Below are 24931 nucleotides of genomic sequence, written 5' to 3'. Positions count from 1 at the left end.
CAGGAAAACTGTCCTCTGCTAGAGAAGGACAAGGCAGACCTTTTAGGTCTCAGTTCAGATGGTAATAATGCGGTTACCAAAGCTTTTTCACATGTCCCTGTAACATCTCTGCAGTGCTCAGCAGGGAGGAAGGTACCAACATTTGTGATCTTCAGTTAGAAATAACTTAATTCATTGCAAGTATCAGGCAGAACCTGTGATTAGACTTATGCCCAGAGAAAGAAGGCAGGAAATCTTTCCCTCTTAGGGAAGTATTTCTGATTCATATATTACTTTAGACCTTATCACCCTTGGATCCAGAATTTTACTCTATTTAGCACATCTCCAGTCATTTCAGTGTGGCTGCTCTTATGAGTACTATCAACACTCCTCCTCTCAAAACAATTCAGAGCGAGCAGCACTGCAGAAATAAAAAATGTTCTCAAAATTCTTCCTGCACTGCTCAAATGCCACTGGTGAAACAGGTTCCCTCTGCTGTACATGTACTTGGTATCCTGCTTCCTGGTGAGGTGCATTGCTTCAGTTTAAACATGGAAGGACGAAGAGAGATTAAGAAAGGAGGGACTTTACACTCTGGAAATTTGGAGAGCTCTTTCCCTCTCGCACTGACACACACATGACACAGGAGAAAAGAATGGGAAGATGTGCAGAATTCATTTTCAAGCAACCAGTGCTAGTTTCTCTTTTCTAAAGGTTATTTTGGCTATTTTCCAAATACCAAATCCTAACGCGCAATTGGTTTGTCTGGTAGTTGTTTGCAAGTTATCCCCACCCTCCTGTCCCTGCCTCCCTACTCAGAGATAGGCTTATTTAAGATTACAAATGACTTCATTCATCTTTACTCAGAGACTTAGTCCTAACATGCTGTTTAACAATTTAAGAATGAATCATACTCCTTCCCAATCTGCCACAATGTGCAAGCCAGGCCTCCCTGAAATAGAAAGCTCTTCATCGTTTAAATTAACTTCTCTCTCTGTTTTGGTGCAGATGAGTAATCCTTTTAAATAGCAAAATATGCTGTTATACAAACAGGCAGCACTTACACTAGCTTAAATTTTCTTTCAATGTTTTCACCCGCTGATCACTGAAGTTGGTGGGGAGGATAATAAACTGATTTAATAAGTTGCACTACTAGCACCAGCCCCAATAATAGCAACTGATTAAGCTGATCACAGTTTTCCAAGCTGAATCTTCTTACAAATGAAGAAAAGGCCCAGAAGGGAAAAAATCAGTATCTTTTCCTTCACTGATTACAGTTCTGTGGTGGAACATCTGAAAAAGCCTTGCTAGCTCCCAGACCTGTGCTCTGCTAACACACTGCTGCTGAAGTGGGATACGGTGGCAAGGGTGCCCCTTTCCACTGCCCCTCTGCATCGATTCTGGGTCTCAACACACCTTCAGGAAGGAAAAGTGAGGGAAAAATGTTTTATGTACACGGGACAAAAGCTGAAAGTCTACCACCCCACTTCCTAATGCAGTAGTCATTACTGTTTAAATTAATTATTATAAAGGTTTAAAATTAATAAATAATAAGACTTCCAGAAATCTCATCTCTCACCTTCTTTTCCTAAATGTTTATTTGGGAAGAATAAAGCTATTTTATGGATAAAGTGCATAGAAGTGGAACTGTGGGATCCAAGTAGTAAGCAAGACTGCAAAGTTGCTACGGGAAAGAGCATGCTTACGAGGCTGGGCTACTGAAAGTCACCACAATCAACCCCAGGTTGCTTAACTTCCACTATCTCCTCCTGAACTTGCAATGAGAATTTTCCTATAGCTTCCTCTATCTGTGAGAAGACATACAAACCCCAGTCAGTTAAGGCTTCAGGATATACCAGTACTAAATGCAGACACAAAGGTGTACTCATAAAATGAGAAAATTCACATTTACTGGCATATAACCTAGGCATACTTGAACTCTAAGAAAAGTTTTAATAGACCACATATTTGAGCAGGGAAATACTCAGGGAATAATCATCTTAGCGATGTTGTAACCTTTTAATCTCTCAGAGAACTTTCATTTGTACAGGAAGTCTGTTCCAAAAGTTTCTTCCTGAGGGAATCCAGGAAAATCCATTTACTCACTCTACCCACTTCTCTTTCATGCTGTAAGGTTTAAGCACCTTTTGTTCATTAGGAGCAGTGGACCCAACTTGTTGTATGTCAGTTCTTAGGTCCTTTACATACCTACTTCCAGGGCAATCCACAATATCTCTACATTTTCTCTCCTGTGCCAGAACCAATCTTTCCCAAGGGGAACAATGATTCTCATTAGTTGACTCTTCTCCCTCCCCACTTCATTAAATATGTATCAAGATTAAAGCACCCACTTATGTTTTTTCCTGTTCTGTTGACTACATTTGATCTAAAGAGGTGATTTTGTGACTCTCAGTCATTTCCTTTTTGATTGCTTTTAACATCAGAGAATGTTTTGCTGACATACAAATTAGCTACAGTTTTGGGGCTATGCAACCTTCATAGCGGCTGACACAGGAGCAAACTCCTTACAGCACACTTAATATTCAGCTCGAGTTCGATGTAGCCATGACGACTAGCAGGAAGGGCATTACAGTCTCAAGTACTGCCTTCAAACTGGGGAATCTGTGCCTTCACGTTAAGGACAAATAAGTGGTTTTGATTAGCTATTTGCTTAACTAGGAGAATGCCTGCATGCCAGCTCAGTGCTAACCCACTTACTAAACTGACAAAAATCTTATGGGCAAATGAAGCAAACACTGAAAAGCACTGAGAGAAGCCATCATGCCAGTGGCACTGACACTTACAGTAATCAGAGGCTAATATATGCACCATACTCTGGTTCAGGATCCTGCAAACTTGCACATCACTTTTTATGTTGGAATTAAAAATCATGAGAAACCAGATTAGTCTTTAATTGCCTTTATTCTACATCACTAACTGCCTTTTGAGCTTTCTGAGCCCTGGAGAGACAAGCAAGGGTACAGGAATGTTTCAGAAGTTTGCTCACAGGACAGAAACCCAATTGAACGTGAGTTCTGCAGTCAGCAGGCTTTAGGACAGATCAAGTGCATAGGGATGAGGCAGAACAGGCTGCTATGCTGAAGGGCACAGCTGCTTCCACGGCTGGTTAGCATGCCAGGATACTGGCACTAGTGCAAGTGAGGTACCGGACAGGATATCACCACTTGGGTCTAAAGTCTATGACCAAGAAGAAAAAAAAAGCTTGCCATCAGTTGGAGAGACATAGGCAGATGAAATGTTAAGGCACTTCATACTAAAAGCTTCGGTATGTTCCAAAACATGAGATTAAGATCTTAAAAGTCACTGAATTTTGATGGGGACCCCTCTCCCCAAAGCAGTCCTGAGAGATTCAGCTTTGTCTTTATTAGCAATATACATGTACAAAGAACAGCGTATTTGCTCTGCAGAAAACAGAAAAGAGAGACCGCAGAAAGAGTACAAGCATTAGAGAAAAAAAAAAAAAAAAGTCTATTTAGGACCTCTTGGACCTAAATGTCATGTTTTCTAACAAGACAGATGTGGCCTCCTTTAAAGTTGCTTTGATTTGGTAGGGATGCATCCTTTGGAGTCCAAAGGCTTCGATCTCAAGGGTCTATGCAGGGAAGAATGACTGTGAAGCCTAAAACTAGTAATGGAGACTTACAATAATTTTGCTTTGGAATAGCAGCCGAGCAGAATATTGGAAAAAATAACTGATAGGCCTTCATTCCTACATAATGCCACATATTAATGACCATAATGATAAACACAAAACCATGTTTACTTTTTATTCCATATGTCAGAAAACAGAAAACAGTATTCGACACATGAAACAATTACCAATACATCTGAAATTATATAAAAAAAATGCAGACATTTGACTTCTAGTAGTAACCACTAATATGTCAGAAATACATTTTGACACTCACACTTTACAGTTTTCTTCTAGACTTCTGTCATCAGTTCCCTATTTACTTTATTGGAGAGCAACTGCAACTATTAAGATCAGTCACCAACATCTGCCAGAAAAGTCAGTAAATTTACTAATCCCAAAGCACAAATCCAGGACTGAACAGCCGTGCTGATACCAAAACTAAAACATTTGTTGGACAATGCTGTTCTCAATTGACCAACTCGTTGCTTTCAGCTGGATGACAGAGAGGGGTACTGACAGCTGAAGGCACATGCTTTTAAACCTGAGCCTTGGTTTTGACTGTTCAGCATGGTAAGCTATTACGTTCCACTGCAGACATCGTCACCACCTGCTTGAGCTTATTGGTAAGAGCCACACTTGGTCCTCATGCCAATTACAAATAAATATTGTACTGAGAACGACTTGGGCACTTCTTCACTGAAGAAATATACTATTCACCGCAATTAAAGCTATAAAGAAGAATCTGTTCCAGATTTCTCATGTTAATTTTTACATTGCAGAAGCACTACATTTCAACTTTCCTCAAAGTGAAGAAGTTTACACCTTTAACAAAGCCCCTGTATTAGAACAGCTGCTTTGTCAATGCCACCCAAAATGCACACTTAAACAGCAGAAACGATGATTACTAATAATAGACACATATGAGCACTGGCAGAGGGTGTTCAAATCACATTTTTAATTAACTTCTATAGAGAAGCAGCTGTAAAGCATTAAAAAGCTGATTCACACTGCAGCTGGCAGATATCTAGATTTTTAACTCCTAGCAGATGAAGACACTTACTTCAAGGTGAGGAGAACAAAATTAAAGCTGTTTGCCTGCAAATTCTTACTAAAAACAACTACATGCATAGGGTTTCATAGTATCAAACAATGCACTTGGATTTATTTAATGTGTTGCAATGGGAAACCTTGTCCTTTTTATTTATTTATTTTTTAAACACTTCAGTATGACACTTCTTTCACCACACAATAATTAGTTCATAGTAAACTGGATGTATTTTATTCACTTCGTCGCCTTTCCAGAAGATTAACATTGGTTGCTAATGATGAAAGGAAATACTAAATGATGATGAAAAGCGAATTTGTTGGATAATTTTAAGTTGTCGCAGAAGAACCCTGAAGTAAACAGCTAGGTTGTGCGCTAGCCCTTTACCTAGGAAACTTGAAATGTTCTCCTGAACCAGTAGTATTCAAAAGAAAGCCATTTTCTGCATAGAGGTCAATACCTGTGTAATTTTCATCAGAAGCATTTTAGTAGTCATAGTCTTACAACCACTTAAAAATAGTCATAGAACTGTTCTTACTATAAGTTTATACATTGGATACATCTGGTAGTTGAACCAGAAGACAAGCGATCAGGTCCACAAACTGAGCATCAAGACCCTGAATTTTAACAGCATACAAATATCAGGATCAAAAAAAGAGAGAGAAAAATGTATTTATTTTTTCAGCCTTTTAGGTCTCCACACTTCAAAAAACCAACTTTCTATCATGTACTCAAAGGTAGATCTCACTGACAGATATTTTAGAGCTGTTACAAAAGTCTGAACAGACCTGAGATGATCTGCAATGAACTCAAAGTGCAAGGAAAAAAAATCCCTTTATTCTATGGCTTAATTTACAAAAATACTCTTTAAGTCCTTTGAGACAGTAGTAACCGCAACTTCTACAAGAGGAAGAACATTAAAAAGCATAGTTCTCTAAGAAAAGCTTGGAGTTTTTTTGGTTGTTTTTTTAAACCTAAACAAATGCTTTAAAGTTAGAACCTATAAAAGGATCATATTCAGAATTCAATAAGAAAATGACCATTGCTGTTTTGTCTTAAACAGCCACTCCGTATTCAAGGATGTACTAACTAGACACATCTTTGTGCATTTAAAAAGAAAAAAGCAACTTGCACAATGCATGTGCCTAAAGATGAAAAGATAATCCCTTTGGCTGCACAAATCCCTTACTGTTCCATTTAAAGATCAGAAAGAATTCAAGTATTAGACACTTTTCTATTTCAGATGCTAAGAACATTATTTCTTTCAATTAAAGTCTGGCAGATGTGGTTAATGGAACAGGGTTGTATTTGCCACATACCTGATGCTGCACCAAATTACACATTAATCATCCCTTGCCTTTCCCTTTCAGTACACTACCTACAATGACTTACGCCCTTCTGACCAAATTATGCTCTGTGTGTTCAGCCAAGTAGCCTTACCCACATTTGTTTTTCCATCAGATTATGCCATATGGCTACCTCCAGAATTAGTTTTCCTGCAATATATAGAGATTTAAAAAGTCACAGGGATTTGTCTTTGAAAGGGAAAGAAGGGATTTGTCCATGGCTACCTCTGACACTCAGCAAACAGATAAGCTCCGAGACTACAGCTTTCTCCCCAACAGCAAACTTCCCAGCAATCTGCAGAAATGCATGGAGAAAGCACAAAGCGGCACGGCAAGGACAGCTGACCCTACGAAGAGGGCAAGCAAAGGGAAGAAAAGCTGGTCAAAATCGAATTCTTTGTAAGAGGCGAAATCCACGTGGCATTGCTCACAGAAAACAATCCCTGGACTTCTTTACTAACACACCTACAGCGTCCTGTTGTCTTCCAGAGGTGAGCAGTACATGACCTTCTGGGCTCACAACACTTAGGGGTCTCTCAAACACAAAACAACAGCTCTAACTCCACTTACATAAAGTTCTGCTGAAAAAACACATCTCTGAAAAAGTGAGTTAAAATGGGGCAAGAATAAGAAAAACTCAAAATGAGTGGAAAAATAAGTATTTTCAGGACTTCTAAACAGATAGTTTTCACCAATTAAATCGAGGCTCAAGGAAACAGGGTAGTGTTGGAGGAAAGAGGCAGCTGAAACCTGCAGCCTCCCTAACCATCTCCACAGTAAAACGAGACCTGTGCACCCATCTCGTAACAAAACTCCGGCCTCCAAATCAAGCGTAACCAAGCATGCATGCCTCTGATAACTGGATCCTAAAACTTAGTGGGCTCTATCGAAGGCTAGAAGGTTGATTTCACAAATGTCACTGTCCTGTTGGATTCAATATATTTAATCCAGGTGAAATTGTTACTGCCTCTCAATCACAGGCGCAGATTTTGCCCAGTTACTGTAAGCAGAATACTAAAGCTTCACGCACTGCCGCCGTGCACACAAAGCCATAAGACAGACAGCCTGGCTGCGTTAACATTTCCAGAGCAATCCTGATGTTCGGAGACTGCAGCATTTTCAGTGCTGCCACACTCAACTTTATTACTGTCTTAACACAGTGCTTTGCATACGATGTACAAAAGCTTTAGTGATGATAGATGCTATGATTCTTGTTCCCGAACAGGGGACAAACTTGTTCTAAAACACTGTCATTTACACAAAAGTACTCTTAAAAAAGAGCAAGAACAGGCTGTCAGTCAATATGCAAATAACCTAACGCTGAAACGCAACTTAGGTATGAAGTTTAAACAGTGAGTCACGATCACCGATTTCCATCAAGCTAGGTCATAATGTAAGATTTACTCAAAGTACTTCTGAACTGCCTGTGTAGTATATATGTTTTCTTCTGCACATGGCTAACTTGAAGTACACAGCAAGGTATTTCTTTTAAATGATGCTCAGCAACTAAGTTATAGCCTTCTAGCACACAGTAAGCTTATAACATCTTGAATAATTTAAAAATTTCAATTGCTGCCAAAAGTGAAGTAAAAACCTATTATGTTTTACATTAAAAAAAAAAGCCCGAAAATACCTGATGCATAATTGCCTGGAACAAACTGAAAAATATAATTACTTAAGTTTTTGGAGATGTGAGATTTCCCTAGATTATTTTATCTTTTGATGACTAGACAAAGCAACTAGGGCAATGTGGCATAAAATATCCTTGTGCAGTCCATTTACTCTTCCAATATTACCTCATTCTGGAGTTTTTCTTACTTATAAAGGACATTTTGGCTTTCAACACTGGCTCCCATAGCATCCTCATGGACAAACTGATCAAGTATGGGCTAGACAAACGGACAGTGAAATGGATTCAGCTCCAGAATGACAAAGCAGCTTGGGCAAATACAAGGGTGGTTTATGCATTAAGTGTCTGTAAATTACAGAAATTAGATGGAGACTAATGATCCATTTTGCAGAAGTCTGACTAGATGAGTATCCTGTTTTCTTAGAACCATAGCCAGATTTAAATTGTTGGCCTAGAGAACTGAAGTATCCCCTGAATCACCAGAAATTGCCTGCCTGATACCCACTGTCCACCAGCAAAGATAAAAAGCTAGAGCTAATACAAAAATCTGGAAAGTTACAAACTGACACAAGTTTCAACTTCCCTTCTCATCCTTCTGTTTCTGTGATATAATGGAACTCACTTACCAGTCAACAGCAGGATAATTAAATAAAAAAGCAAACAAATTTCACATCTGACAGTCCCTAGGGGAAAACTGATATATGTTAGAAAAAGAATTAGGTCTACTATGATAGATAGAGAGATATAACTACTACCCCACAAGTCAGCATATGAAATAACTTAATTTAACTGAGATCAGAACTAAATAGCTATAGAAATTATAAGTGAAGCCACAAATTCACACAGGGCTACCACAGCTCAGCATTTTTATGATCAGGCATTCTAAAGTCATAATTCACATGTATTGCATTCTAATTTCTGTTTCTCTGGAAGGACTGATGTTATCATCTGTGACCTCCTGCGACAACTAAGATTAATCTGAGGAGATCAGTCTGAGGGTCTTTAGCAGTTCTCAACAGTGAACAGGAAGAGGCACACAACATCAGGTGAGTTAAGTCTTATTCTCCAACAATACTCCAAGCTGGTGCCTTCCTCTAATATAGCCTATGCTCTTCTTTGCATTAAATCTCTCCTTTTTTTAAGTGCTCATGGTCATGGGGAAAGTCCTTGCACCATAGGCTTGATGGGAAACAAGTTTTTGGGGAAGAACATATGTTATTATAGCAGTCTTACTGGGAACATTATGTTGATACTAGAAACTATTATTAGAGAATGCAGAAACAGCCTCATAAAATTAGCCCACTGAGAACAACGGCAGGTGATGGAAAGCATAGTTTCTTTCAAACTAACCCATCCCAGACTACAAAGACATTGTCTAACACAACGTAACTCCACAGACAAGGGAAGAGCCAAACGTCAGAAAAGATGCTGGAGGTGACAACATGGTCTGCAGTTCAAGGCAAACTGAATGTTAGTACTGTACTGCATTGGACTGATCGTTTAAGCTAGCCTTTCCCAGAGCAATGCAGCTGATGTGGAATCTAGCATTAAATCTGTCTGAAATAAGAATAGCTTTCGATCATTTACATTATACTATAGGCATGCAAAAAAAATCCAACAGCAAGCTGTACCCGCACACTGCAATTTTCAAATACAAAACAAAGGAAACATTTCAAAAAAACATGACTATGGAAGCTTTTCCTGCTTGCTATTAAGACTTACTGCCATCAGGAGAGCCTTTTTTGGTTGAAAAATGTTTATTGCTAAAGGTCACAGAATTGTCTCTCTCTAATATATTAAGAAATAAATGGCTGTTGATACATCCAGATGATGATTCATCTGAGAGCTCCAACAACGTAAAGCAATGCAGCTGCCTTTCAGGTATGCTGCAGACCTTAGCAGCTACCAACTAATCTAAAAATCCATGTCTTTGCTCTCATATCACTATGTCAGCTGACTTCAACCCGCTTTGTAATCACACCAAAAATTGCTTATTCTCAAGCTTGAAAATGGATGAAAGTAACATCTGTCAGGGAAGAACACACACTACTTGTGTGTGCAGTACCCAGGTTTCTGTATTTCTTATTTCTGTTAGTAAGATCTTCTTTATGTGAAATACAGATTCTCCAAGAATGAGAACTGATAAGATACACAGCTGAAAGAGGCTGAGGGACTGGCACTACTATCACTACCTACGGAAACTGGCAGAACAGAAGACTAAGAGAGAATACTAACAGGAGAACCTCAAGAGCATCTAGGCAAAGTCTAACCTAAGCTTGACCCCATCACAGGTCAGCAGCACAAAAAATACTAACAAGAGGGATATAGTCTGCTTGTCAGGGATAGCCAAATTCTTGAAGGTAAGTCTTTAAAGAGTTAATAAAAGTGCTAGAGGAATATTTAGACAACCTTCAAGTGAAAGGTCACTATGAGGTACAAAAGCAGAGTATATCCAATATTTATCCTATCAGGGTAATCTCTCGATAAAACAATGAATAATAGAGTTCTAGTGCACAATTATCCTTTTCATCTTTTCCTTTTCAGTATGAGTTTATGATGACTGTTTACTGATAACTTTGGGGAAAACATTGATATTTACTGTTGTTACTGTGCCCCTCTGATCTCATATGGGGCCTCCAGCTATCAGTATGTTTAACAGTGGCTCTGTAATTTCAGAAGAAAGATGCTGTAACAAATCTGTGGGACTAGCATGCGAAACAAATGTGGCACTACACCTGGCAGACTTAACGCAGAGGACTAATCACTGGTGATTTTCAAAGAAAATCAAGAGACTGCTCCACAATCTATTAACGTGCTCACTGTTTCTGTGGAACAGTGGTGATGATCATAAACTCAGACACAGGGTCTTCAGGTCCTGCCCAATCTAATCATGAGATAAACAGATAACCAGAGCAGCAGTCTAACAGAATGAAAATCCAGGAAAGTATCCTTTTCATATATACAATAAAAAGTAAAAATCTTTGCTGGAGCCTCTGCTCTTTCCCACAGTTCATTTCAGGGGTGAAGTTTTCAACTCTCAGTTTTTATTTTGTTTTGTTTAAATACACACAATTGATAAATTAAAAACAGAATTTCCTCACCAGTCTTTCAAGTCAAGATCATGCATTTAGGACTTTTAATGCTCTTGCCTCTTAGAGACTTGGGATCTATCTAGCCTCTGGGAGGGATGTGGATCAACTGCAGTGTGGCTAAGGAAGAATATTGACTGCTGGAAAAGCACAAGCAGCCAGCAACAAACACTACTATGCACATATACGACTGACAGCAGGGAAGGGAAAATGTTTCATCCTAACCAGTAATTGTCCCAACATGCACAGATCAACTAAGCTAGCAGGAAAACACTGGTTTCCGAAAAAGGTTATTATCACTTTGCGAGCCTCTCTGTTGTTCTGCTCCCTTGACAATTTAGCTCAATGTCCAATACAAGTAGTCTTTCATATCAATTTATAAATAGATGCTGCATACAAATTAATCTCAGCTGCTTCTTGCAACCTTTGTGTGAAAGATGGATGACTGATGGAGAGAGTTTGCGTCTTATCAGAGGACGGTGGAACAGAGCGAGAGCGAGCTGGACAAACGGCACGTGGGCAGACTGATGAACAGCAGAAGTGGGAGAGCCAGCAAAGTACTCTTTGGCCTAGTCAGAAGGCCACATCTAGAGAACAAGGAAAACAGATCCCCAGGAAACCAGGTATCATTACTGCAATTTATTCCATAAAAAGATTTGCACAGTTCAGCTCTGGCTACAGTATGAGCTTGTCTTATTTGCTTCTAAACCGAGTGACAATAAAGAGACCTTGCTGGAAGGGTGTTCCCCCCCCCACATACCCCAGCTTAGTTTCAGAATTCTCTAAAGAAATACCTACTTTATATAACTGATTGATTTGTTCAAACCAGCATGCTTTGCTTGCAAGCAAATGAGAGATGTACTTTAGAACAAATACTATTGCTGTTGGGCAATGCTTATCTAAAAGTCGACATGGGTCAGAACACCAAATACTCACTACCTTGTTTCCCAGCTCATTTTATGAGTTTCAGAATCAATCATAGCTACTACTTCCTATGAGTCAGATATTTGGAGATGTATCCTTTAGTATCCTTGTAGTGAGTGCTTTTCCCACATGTGCAACCTCATCTGGTAGGTAAGACTTGAACTCTGCAGCTCATAATAAAGAAGATAAATATTCTTAGCAATTAGAATGGAGAAAAGGAGATGCTAGATCTGATCATAAACTCTTAAAAGTCACTGTACCCTCTTCAATACAGGATAAGACCAGCTGCTCCACAGACTTTCAAATTCCACATGATCTTTTTAACTATGCAGTCTCTACAGGATGGAGCATTCATTCCTCCTTCCCTTGATTACCCTTTTACACTGTAACAAGGGTGCAAACTGGGTATGTTTTATCTCAAGATGTAAACTAAGCTGTGGCTTAATTTATAATTACAGAGCATGTGAGTGGTTCAGAGAATAAGATCTCTTGCCATTCTGCGACAGTGTAAGTAAACTCAGCAACTACATCTACAAGCTGCTGCTGTAACTACAAGCGATTGTTCAATGTGCTGGTGATGCATTACGCCAGCAATTACACGTCTTCACGCGCGACACCCTTAAGCCCGATTCCAAATGCCTACTTCCTGTTTGAGAAAACACTCCCTATTTCAGACTTCACTGCAAGTCAGCAAGGAAAAGCAGTGAAAACTTTTCACGTTACAGATTTTCAGGAGCAGAAAAATCAGGAGAACTGTAAACTAAAATCTAGAGTGGAAGCTTTTTAATCAAGTCTAATTTTATAATTTTTCTGTATCTAGAAGAAAATGCAAGTTGTAAGGAATGATCTGTTTTTATGACGTCAAACGTTAAACACTTGGCCTTGATCAACTGGCTACACAGGCTCTTTAACAGAATATTCAAACCAGTTTCCCTGCTTATCTACGTTGTTCAAAAGGCTGCATTGCTGATGCCAGCAGTGGCTAAAATAATACAAATTGAATATGGAATGTGTTCATTTTTGCTAGACTTCTGGTTTTTCAAAGATTCATTATCACATTTGCAAGTTCTTTGATCACTTACATAAACACAGGTAGAGATGTTAACTACAAGTTATCATACCTCTGTCGCTGAAGTCATCCACCAGCACTATCTCTGCTATCAGCTCAGGAGGGGAGCGGTTTAAGACACTGTGCACTGTCCGGAGGAGAGAGGACCATCCTTCATTGTGGAATGGTATTATCACACTAGTGTTTGGAAGCGTCTCCAGGTACAGTTTATTCTTGCAGCTGGACACAGATAGAATAAAGTCAATGGTGGTACCAAAAAACCACTAGCGCTTCCATATTAATTACCATCCAGTAACTCATCCTCTACAACTCAAAATGATGCAAGGTACCTGAAAAACACTTAAGACACTGTTGGCTTCGTCTACTTTACCAGACCAAAAAATTCTGTACAAAACAAGGACAGTTAACTGCTAGCAAGTAGCACTTCATAATACAGTTATTAGAAGGATTTATCACGTGCTGAAGCTGGTTTTAAAGGAAACGCCAATTACAGCTTGAGATGTAGAAATCTAAACTACTTGTTCTAAGATTTTTATCTCTCAGTCCTAAAAGATCACTAGGCAGAGGAATTTCTATGTACAAAATGGTTTCAAAAGCTGAACGTGTCACTACTGTTCCAGGCACTACGAACACATCAATCCAGCTCACTTTGTTTTCAGAGAAGCCAATCACTAATCACCCTCATAACATTCATGCAGCATTTTTTTTAAACAGATATACAAAGGAAGTATAATTCTGAGAGAGGGATTCATTGTGAACAGAAGATGGAAATGAGGATAATCTCACGGTAAAAAACAGCTCAGTGATAAAACCCAGTCCCTTCAGTAGTAGATCAGTCCCCAACCTCTGTAACTGACCTCCTTTATCATGCTGGACAAGTTACTCAAATCAGACTTCTCCCAAACAACCAAGTCATGCTTTCCTTATTTTTCAGTGGGTCTTATTTGATACCATGGACAAGTTCTGCAGACTGGAGTCAAGAAAGCTGGGCTCTGAAAACAAAGCGCTACATAACTTGGATAACGCTGAAAAGTCAGGTCTGCCGTGTCTGCTTATGGACCCCTTGAGTTTGTGGGTATTTCCCCACTCCGTTATTCTCTCCCCATTTGTGCAATGGAGATAACGCTCCCTTGCCTTGTAAGGGTATTCTCAAGGTAGTCTTATGAACAGAAATTCAAACTACTGCAGTAAGTGCAATGTTTATTTTCCTGTAGATACAACCTTCAGAGGGGAGTTTGAATGTTGTTAAACAGGTAAGATCTAAGGCCATATAATGAACAAGTGCAGTTAACAAGGCCCCCCCCCCCAGCGATTCTTAGCTAGGGGACAGATCCCTATTATATTCACGGCACACCATGCTGCACTCAGCACAACACAGACTCAGGTGATCATGCGATCAGAGATTTTCAGAACACATTAAAGGCCAACATCTCCAGCAGGGCATGCTGCATGCTTTAAACTGCTAGGTGAAGGAGGTCACACTCCAGTCCCTTCCAGCCACAAAACCAGATCGACTGCATAGCATGCACTAGAGAGGATTTGCAGCATCCTTCCTCTCAAGCAGTTAACTAGGCTATCAGTACATGCACAATGCAGTGCATGCGTGCACATAACTCCCTCCCTGCTTCCCAGAAAGAAGGATGGGAAAGAAAGTGGCTCTGACAGCAGCAGCTCTTTCTTGGTACCTTTCTCAGGAAAAGGAGGAGGATGCACCTACGTTCATATACATGCTCAGTAAATCCAGCAACTGTGGTGCCTGCGTGAAAGGACAGTACCTTACTCTGGGTCTAATGAATTGTCTTGGGGTGCTGCAACAGTCTGCAGGCTACAGCTACAATGTAGAGATGCAAGAGGTGCAAAATATAGCTGTATGAACTGCTTTCATCCAGCCCTTAACACTGCAACCTTAACATTCTTCCAAGGCAGCTACTGGCTGTAATTCTGTTACAATATGAAACAAAAGTGCCAAAGCCTCTTTTCACCCTTCTTAAATGAGAATTCTAATTTTCTGACCAGCTCTAACAAGTGGCAAACTTCAGCTGTTACCACTGTTAAGCATGCAGAGAAGCTGTTTCCCTCCAGTTATCACATCTACAATTGATTTAGAAGATTTGTAAGATTAGCGTTTAATAATAAAAAACCTAGGAGCATTTAAAGCAAGCATTAGCAGGAGAAGGCACAATTCCTGAAACAAAAAGCCATACATTTTATATGTGCACCAGATAGATCTAAACCCCCACTACCCTCCCCAGCTTTCCACGATTAAGAGAAGACAGAGATGAAACACTATTTATAATACACAGGACCATAAGAAACATCTCAGAAGTGAGCTGATTCATTGAGGAGAGTGAGTGTTTAGAAACATCAGGGGAGACAGACCCTGACAGGTTATGCATCCCAGCTGGCAACGATCTCCAGCAAAGGGGAAAGACAGTCAGAGCTAATACAGAGAACAGGGCTCACTGCTCTTCTGGGGCTGAACTCTAGCAAGGGCAGAAAGAGCTGCTCTCTTACAGTGAGCTCCAGCACCTCACCCACCGCTGCAGGCACAGTGGTTGCTTCTCTGTCCTTCCGCAGTGATCAGTTTGGAAAACCCCAGCTGTGCCCTCCCCCAAGCTTGGAAATTGAGATGATACTGAGTGAGCAGCCAATTTCATATTTCGGTAAGGGGACAGGGCAGCTGATTGTTTCTGCTTATATCCCCCTCTGCCTGTAAGCATTCCCAGGCTACAAAATTTCTACTTCCTCTTGGTAAAATAAGAGCGCTCTAATACATGGCTCACTTCTTTCTATAGGGCTCTTTACAGACTTTCTAGAGCCAAACTTCATAAACTGCCCTCATCAAGCATCAAATAACACGGAACATACTGTTTCACACCTTTTTTTTTTTTTTTTGTAAACAGGCAGGGAATGCACAGTAGACCTTTTCAATCATTAATTCATTTACTCCAGATATCCATTATACACAACCCTTGTTCCTTTCCTAGCTAATCCTAGTATCCATAATGTACATGCTGTTTATCTTCTCCTTGAGACCTCCACAATTATAGCTTGCTACACTGGGTGATTGCGTGTCAAGAAACAAGCAAAACCAGCTGCAGTGGTATCATTAATCTCGGTTTAAATTGCTGGTGACCCAGACACTTCACTTACTAATTTTAACTGGGGACTGGAGTTTGAAGTTTCACATTTTTAAAAAGTTTAAGTAGCAGAATTAGCAATGAGGAGTCAGCAACTTTGTGAAACATTAGGGAACGTGAGGTGGTATATCAAATCCTCAGGTGAGGGAATACTGGTATTGTCTAAAGCTTAAATTCTGAGAGCCTGCATAAATGGAGGCCAAGTAGAATTTAGGTTAGCAAAAGTGCCAAATGTATTTCCTAAAACGCCAATTATAAGCTGATCAAGCTTCTTCAGTTACCTGACTGAGCTCTACATTTAAACACTCCAACCGCATGCCTAAAATATTTATGAAGCTGTATTTACCTCTCAGTTATGAGTATACATTAGGAGTGTCAAACAGTATATTTGATTATTTCACTGTAGCAACAGAGGTGATCTCGCAAATGAGCAGCTAATGCAAATTCTAAAATCTGATTTCTGGAAATTATACTTTGGAAACAAAGTGGATGTTGAATTCACTACCAAAAATGGCTTTCAATAAAATGATTTTTCTTCCAAATGTCTAATGAGGCCCTCAGATTTAAAAACTGCACGCGCAGTATTAAAAACTCCTGTAGCTTTGTGCAATATATATATTCACACATGCATATGTTCAACCTTAACTGAAGCACTTCTGTTAAAGAAAAGCTACTTTCTGCTTGCACAAAATCCAGTTCAATGCCATCTTAAAGGAATAATGTCCAAAATTAGATGAATTCAAACGCCAGCATTCAGCTGGACTAGTTTCTATTCATTATCCTTGGTGAGGCTTTTTATGAAGACATCAGTTCTGACAAAACGTTTTCATATGTAGTTCAGTGGCGTTGCTCAAATCTTGTTTTGATATTCCACATATTGTTTTCTCCTCCTAAAATCTTCCAGACTGGAGATGCACTGAATTAGTGCAGAATTCCAGAGGGAAGCTGTGGATATTATGTCATGTTTAGCTAGAAGCCAAAGAATGAATTAGAGCAGGTATTTAGGGACAAAATTATCATCTGACCACTCTGGAGGCATTTGTCATGCAAGCTAGACCTTTACATCACTTTCCAATACAGAAAGAAATAGCTCTGTCTTTTTTAGTTGCTATAGTTGTTGGCTATGTCAGCGGACTCAGGAACTAAACTGTCCCACGCTGGGAGAGACAAAAGAAAGTAGGCGCCTCGAGGTTAAGTGTGTGATTCCTTTTGTGCATGGCTGCAAGTTTTTGGTAATTATGTTCTCCAGAATTGAAAGGCTTTTTCTGATCTGTCTTCCACCTCCCATAATAAAGGACAGCATGTTAGCACTGTCCCTGTGCAGTGCTAACAGGACCCCAGCTGTGAGAGGCTTGTATTTGATAGACAAAGGTGCAAGAGTCCAGAATTAAAAACAAACAAACAAAAAAACAACCCACACACTCCTGCAGATGTGGTATTTTAGGGTCTGTAAACTTTCACTTATAGAAACATAAGCCAAGTACTCACTTTGGATGTCTGATGTCTGGAAGGGAACGATTCAGAGAAATTTTATCGCTCACAAAAATATTGAAGCCATTTTCCCTGTATGCCTGGTCCACTCGCTCTGCATCAGTCATTGGATAAGGTTTTCCCTGTTCTCCATTTCCTATGGATAGATAAAAAGTAAACATGCATCATTACTACTGGTTCCTAACTGGCCAGAAACGAAACCATGTATTAGAAGGACAACAGTCACCTTATAGTCCTTTAAAAATTCCTCTATTAGTTCTATACTCAGGTATATAGCAATTTTATCTGATTCACAGATTTGGTACAAACCACTCAGCTGTGCAAATCACAGAAGTTAAAACTCCTCATTGTAGGTAAGAGGGTAATGGCAAGACAAAGGAAGATGTATGGAGTATTTTTTGATGCACAGTAGGAGAATACACATGGTTTAATTTCTCATCGCTGCTGCTTTCTTCAGCGTGGATGGATATGTATATTTAACAACCTGAGCTCTGGTGGAGAGGAGGTAGAGCCTTTGCAGACATACCAGTGTAAAGCTGTCACATTCAGAAGAACTGCCTTTTTGTGTGATGCAGGACAAAACCTAGGACTATAGAATAAAAGTCTGCAAATATTCTCATTTAGAACATTTTTCTTACACTTCTTCCTTCCTGGATCTCTCATTTTTATCAGAGAGAGAGTTGTACCTATTTTTCATAAGCTCTTTAGAATTAATACTGCACCTATCCTAAAAGTACAATGTTACCAACATCCTTTTATTCAAGTTGGTTGTTTTGGTGGTGGAAAAAAAGGCTTTAACCAACTGCAATAACTGTTGCATCATTGCAGGAACATCATCTTGATCCAGAAGCTGTTCTGCTCTCAGCCTGCCAAATAATATAGATCATAAATTAGTTTGAGACATTTATAGTAATCTTACATACCTATACGTTCAGAGTCCCTCCTTATAGCTTCTTTGTTGTGCCAGTCCTTTTTCCTTTCTCCATCAACAAAGTAAGGGTCCTTCTTTTGCCTCACATATGATGCCTTTTAAACAAAAAATTGGATATGTTAAACCCTCCCCCAAAACAAGAAAATCCCACACATTTGAAACCTTCCCTTAATTTCCCTCACATACTTCAACTTACAAAAGGAAAGTAAATATCTTCCTTAGGATTATCACAAGGAAGTAATTTTTACTCTGAAAGGGGCAAGGAGAAAGTTTTGTTTACCTCTGAACAGCACTTTAAGTGTTAAATTAACAGTTAAGTGATATTTTTCAGTGCAACATCATGTACTCAGGACCAATATTTTCAGAGAACCTATTAAAAATTCTCGTTTTCATTTTGAAAACATCTAATGCATCTTACTTCCTATTTAATTAACAATAAAGATTTAATGAGACCCCTATGGCAGGATCATTATTTATGAAGATACTGCCCTACCTGAATAAAATCAAAATAAGGTTTAAATGTCATTTAAGACTCTTGCTGCTCAACTTAAAAGCAAATTTTACATGAGGCATGAGCCTGCACTGAACCCAATTAGAGCTCTTCTTTTCATGATGTTGATCCTGAAATTCAAAAGCAATAGGTGCTTTGGGAACAAGATAGCAAATGAAAGATAGGGTGAATTCAGGATCAAAGAGACCATGGTGTGTGGAAAGAAAACCATGATACATCTCTAAAATGCTGTCATTCCCAAAGTCCAGGAGATTTTTTTTTTTTTTTAATAGGGAATAGAGGCAAGAAGAGAACTTTTCCAAGAATGAATTTTCAATTACTTAGTAATATATCAGTAAGCATAAATGCAAATCACCTGTAGTAGCCTGACTCCTGGCACACAGTGAACTCCACAAGCTACCTAAGAAGGTAGGTAAGACTACCTAGAAGGAAAGCAAGCTCCCTTTCTCAGAGAACGGGAGGTTTTCAGTCTCACTATAATGGGTCCATTCAACAAGCCAACCAACAGCAAAAAGCAGTGCTCAGCATAGTAACCTTGCAAGGTTATCTGACATACCTTCGGCACCTAGGGCAGACTTTCCCATTCCAGCCCAAACCCCTGTGCGTCAGCTTACAAAGCCATCAGGAGACAGGTGTCTGCTAAGATGCCAAACTGACCTAGAGCACCTTTACGCAGCACATGCTCTGCTCCGTCCCCTCTGTTAGGGGTGGTAACCTTCAGCAAAGGAACCGGGGCAAGCACCTTGAGGGGGGCTGCTGTATTACGAGGCCAAAGGGTTATTAGCCAGCACTTTAAGGGTAACAGAGCTAGATCTCATTAAGAACTGTCCTGTACACTACTATAACTTACTGGGTTGGTCTCATTTATTTAAAGATTTAAAACAACTCTAGATCCTTTCAAATCAAGGAAGACAAAGCGATTTACACTCAGCTTCTTGACTTATCTGGCAAGACATTTTGTAGACAGCGACATACCTGAAAGAAGTCAAGTTTTATCCATGAAGTCAGATGCTCAGTTACACATTTCAGTTAACTGACATTAACACACAGAGTGCTCCCCTTCCTGCAACTTCATTTTATCGTTGCTGAAGGAACGCTGACTGGCATTCAGAACGGACAAAAATTCACACAGCCAGGATTCGTGATGTAAACAAACATTAAGGAACTCACACTTGTACCACCAAGAGCTAACAAGACTCTTTGAAAATACTCCTGATACAGAAACATGGAGGGAGAGGAAGTTTGCTTTGCACCAGAAGAGTGGACCTGCACTACGGGATGCAACTAAGAGGGGTGGAAACCTGACAACTGCCAGTAAAGGGCTGCTTAGACTGTGGATAGGCACCAGTGACAACCAGAAGAGTGACTACCTCACTCCCAGCAGAGCTGAAGTTATACGACCTCACAGATTTTTCATCTATCCCGTGATTCTTCAGTCATCTTCCTTTTCCTGTTCTTTTGTTCATCTGTTCTTTTATTTTCCACTCTAAGTTACTTGTACCAAAAACAACAGCTCATTTTTACTTCAGCAATTACTGTCCCTTCTGCCCATAAACTCTTCTTATTAATGCTTCTTTCTGTTCAAATAAAGAAGTTGATAGTATATTGTCCAGAATTTCACTTTGCACCTATTAAGGTACAAAACTAATGTAGTCACCAGCAGACTCATGCCTTCAACACATGCAAGCAGAGCTGAACTGAAGAGCTGTGTTTGAGGGAAACGGGTTTCCTAAGAGGTGCGGCAAGCACCTTAGCTATTCCTAACACGTAGAAACAAGTAAGTGCAGCTCTGGAAAAGCAGCACAATGGTGAAGAACTGCTCTCCCCCTTCCTGGAAGGGCTTCTGACCATACCTGAAATCAGCAGATATATCAAACAAAATTGTTCAATCTGCCTTGGGATTTTCTAGATGTCCCCTTAAGCACTACTCTTATCAATTCTTACATGAACTTCCAGATATATTACCTGCTGTTAAAAGTACATTTAAGTGTCAAAATGAATGCGCGAGCCTAGAACCAAACAGGTGAAAGGAAACAGCGGGAGGGTTTCAATAGCAGCTCAAACTGAACTAGCATACTGGGCAGCAGCTACTCTGGGGGAGGAAGAGGGGGGAAGATTAAGCATAAAGCTAGGCTTTGGCTAACCTCAGGCTGGTGTCAACAATGCAATCACAAAACACCTTGAAAAATGTACAAGGTACATACTAACACCAGCCAGAACATCAGTGCCCTAAAAGGATACAACCACTTTTGCCTACTAGGTGCAAACGGGGAGAGCAAAAGGCCAAATAACATCTTCAAACATGGTTTGAGACGCTTCCTTTCACGGCAGTGAACCATGACGGGGGCGGAAGGTGGTGCTGGTGGTGTGGAGGTAGACTAAACTTCAGCATCTATTGATGGTTTTATCTGACCAAACACCGACTTGAATAATTTATGCAGACAAGTTTTACCTGACTTTTGCTAGCTAGGGAGAGCTAATACAAGCAGGGATGAATGGCAACCATTTGACAGGACAGAGCAGCAATAGAAGGGGTAGCCTGGTTATTTTTGGCATTAAGCTAACCATGTTTTCAGCATAATGAAGCAGCCTCCCTGTTCTCCTGCAGTGGTCAGTACTTGCCTGGCCCACCACAGCCGTTCCCAATTTTTCAGATGACATACTATCCCATCATCCCCACTGAATAATCCATAAAGAACACTACTGTTCTGTCAGATTTTGCTTCTGCTTTGCAAGATTTCGACTTTGTCAGGTCTGGTCACTGGCTTGTCTCCTCTCCAGGATACTCCCTCGCCTACAGCAGTCCTGGAAAGCTTTGGCAAACCAAGGTGTGTTTGCTAGCTTTCCCAGCCACAGGCATGCGTGCGAGGGTTACGCTGGGTGCAGGAACCACCGGCCAATTTGACACCTCAGTATGTTAAGACTCTTGTCTGTTGTTTAGAGCGGTCTGGACTGAACCAGTGCACTAGAAGAATCACTTACAAAGCTTCTTACCCATTTTACTGTTTGCTGTGATTCAATACTCGTTATAACAACTCTAACAGTCACTCTAGGAATCTCATCTGCTAAAGATGAGAGTATAAACGGGACTGTCTAGGGACGAGATTTGAGAAATACATTATGCAGCTCAGAGCCCCATGACACCCACCCCGCACAAGGGAATCCAGCATCCCCTGCCAGATATCCAGTTCCTTATGAAGTGGCCAGGGAAATTCAGGTCCACAAAATCTACAAAAATACAAACAAATCCCTCCTCCCACCCCCAAACACAGCACAACAGCAAGAGACATCCATGCTGACTAATAAGGAAATGGTAAGAGTGTTTTTCCCAACTTGCCTTGGGACTCAGGCAACTTAAGCAAGAATAGCCAAGGGGCCTCCCGTTCTTGCAAATTCTACCCTGAAAACATTCCTTAAAAGGAGGCATCTGCTCACTGCTCTAGGCACTTGGGTGGATTGCTCTCCTTTTCAAACATGCTTAAAGAAAAGGTGCTTCTTGAGCTCTTCGGGGATGGGAAACAATTTCAAACTACACCCCAAAAGGTTCAGATGCACTTCTCCAGCCTCCTCTGGGGAAGGTGACACTACTGGGCTGTTGGCTATTTCAGGAGGGGGCCATCACTCCCTCGCATCAGTTCAGAAAGCGCCCAACATCCATGAGGCCGAGAAGCAACCTAAAGCCGTTACAAAGCAGTTCTGCCCATCCCTTCCCAGGGTGAGCGCCTCCAGCCCCCGGGCTGCAGTCACCCTTGGGTTCATGCACTCAGTATAAAACAACATGAATAGGGAAGTGAATTTTCTATGCACAGCTTCAAGTCATTCTCCAGAGGTCAGCAGTAGAATTTAAATACCCTCAGAGGTATGAGCCAAACATGTAATTTAGTCAGAGATGCTGAATGAAAGCAGTAGCATACAGTCCTCCAGTTCTGTTCAAAAGCCCCACCACGTTATCTGCAGAACCCAATGTGTTCTGTGTCCCATCAGTCTAGGAGAAAGATGTACTGTATCTCTCAGCCCCAAATAAACTCAAGCATGAAAAAGTCTTTGAGTTGAGTGAAGCTCAACTGTCCAGGCCATATATCAGGTGGAAGACCTGAGTAATTTGCAAACTTTAAATTAAGGAAGAGAGGAAACGACGGAGTACAGGCATTAGCTAACTAGACCTTTCCAAACTGTAGTATTGGACTGGGAGGCACACAGAATGAGTCAAGATACATCTTGTATGGAACATATTCCTCAGCTCTCTCTTGGAGACTTAAAGAATGGATCTTTCTTCATTTTAGCATAGACAAAGAAGAAAAGAGAAAGGGAAAGACAGACAGACTGCATGGGGCGATTCATTAGTGTTCCTTTGCCTGAAGTGCGTATAATGTTACTGCCCTGTAGAACTGAAGCTAGACAGAAGATAAATACAACATCAATCTCCTTTAGTGTGACATACCTTTCTATAAGTACCATTTAAATCTTTAAAGCTAGACATATCTACAGATGGTCATGACAGACACGTCGTGTTCTGCAGCTTTATTCGTCTTGGGAAGGTACATTATATTAGTCTATCCAATTCAGAAGTGCTCCATTAAGTTTTAATTCAGCTTGGGTGTTAAGGGTTTAGAATATTTCGTTTAATTGCATCACTTGCAGGCAAACATACAACACTTATATTGGTTTTGCAGGTCACCATTACAATACCATAATTGCAAGATCTGCTGTGAATCACTGACAAGTTCTGTCAAGAATGTCTGCTGAGCATTAAACTGAAGAGACTTAACACTAGAAAAAATGTCAGTGTTTTTGCCTGAGTGACCTTTGCCAGCACCCACTACCAGCTCCCAGGAATGAAAGTGTAGCTGCAACTGTGTCTGATCAGCAGCATTTCTCATTAAAGTTCAAAACTAATGAAAGTAGACTCCCCCCTCCAAAAAAAAAAAATCACAGTGCAGATAATAAACATTTGCCTTCCCTCAACTGCAATTTTTATGCTCATATGATCACTATTAGCAGAACAGCATGTGAAGTTGCAGGCAGCACACCACCATGGGAATAAATGCACGTGTACGCAAAAGTCTGCCGCATTCCAAAAATGGCACTGGGCAGGATGCTGATATTGATGTGATTTTGGAAACTTCTCTTCTGGTAAAAGACATCTGAGCTCCAGAAATCTAAACACAGCATACAGGGACCACGCTGCTACTTTTTTTAGTGGCTTCCTTCAGGGATGCTGCATGGGATTTGATTTAATTATGCAAATTAAATAACTTGATGATATCCTTTCAATAGAAGCACTAGACTGATATCTAAGCATTCTGCAGAACACAGCAAGTTTTCCAGAACTCACTTTTGCTTTAACTATTAAACAAGCTTCCCATTTGAAGAGAGCTACATCTTACCTGTTATATTGCATTTCATATAAGTTTTCACTTTTATCTTCAATTCTCATGAATTCTAATTACACAGCAAGAGGCATATTATTCTTGTTCAAAACCTGCCACCACATTCCACCCTTACCTACATTCAACTGTAAATACAAAACCACTGTTTGAATTCTGCAGTTACCAACACCGCATGCGTTGACTAAGTCAGCATTAAACATTCGGATTTTTGTCCCTATAAAGCAGGTCAGTGAACAGAAACGCCAGGTGACACCTTTACAAGCCTTTGGGATTTTCTGTTTTACTCTACCTTAGCTTCTCATTTTGCAAGTCTGTTCACTTTTAAAATGGTCAGTTGTAAATAGCAATGCAAAAATGGAGAGAGTTCAAAGCATGAAAGGTTCATTACAGTCATCTAGTCAAGCTCTAAGTGCACACACCATTGAATTTTCCCCATTAATTCTACAGCAAGCCCATAGCTTCTGTTTCAGCTCAAGTACATTTTATTTTCCTTAAATACTGGAAGTTGTTTACAGCTAAGAAACAATTACTTCTCTAGCAATATTTTAAGCTCATCTCCTGCCTGTTTCCATCCTTCATTTCTTTAAAACTGAAAATAAATTAGAGTAGAAAGGCATATTAAGTAATATATTGAAAATGGATTTAGACAGATTGCTGTAAATAAGCCCCTTCTGTTGTCTACCATGCTTTTACTTAACATCCCGCCAAAGGAATCGATTAGCATTCAAACA

At 40.1% G+C, this 24931-nt stretch overlaps 1 protein-coding gene across 1 annotated transcript in view; it reads right to left on the bottom strand.

Moving 5' to 3' along the window:
• The window catches only part of GALNT10 (polypeptide N-acetylgalactosaminyltransferase 10), a 94696-nt gene that overhangs the window by 31297 nt on the left and 38468 nt on the right, over positions 1-24931 (bottom strand). The window contains exons 2-4 of the mRNA XM_062587215.1: positions 18292-18394; positions 17366-17504; positions 12790-12956 (exon numbers count right to left, since the gene is read on the bottom strand). Of these exons, the coding sequence (XP_062443199.1) occupies positions 12790-12956; positions 17366-17504; positions 18292-18394 (409 nt within the window). The remainder of the gene's footprint in view (positions 1-12789; positions 12957-17365; positions 17505-18291; positions 18395-24931) is intronic.

The sequence above is a fragment of the Rhea pennata genome, chromosome 14 (genome assembly GCF_028389875.1).
Source record: "Rhea pennata isolate bPtePen1 chromosome 14, bPtePen1.pri, whole genome shotgun sequence".
NCBI lineage: Eukaryota > Metazoa > Chordata > Aves > Rheiformes > Rheidae > Rhea > Rhea pennata.
The sequence above is the reverse complement of the archived record's forward strand: the minus strand, read 5'-3'. Positions and strand labels throughout refer to the sequence as shown.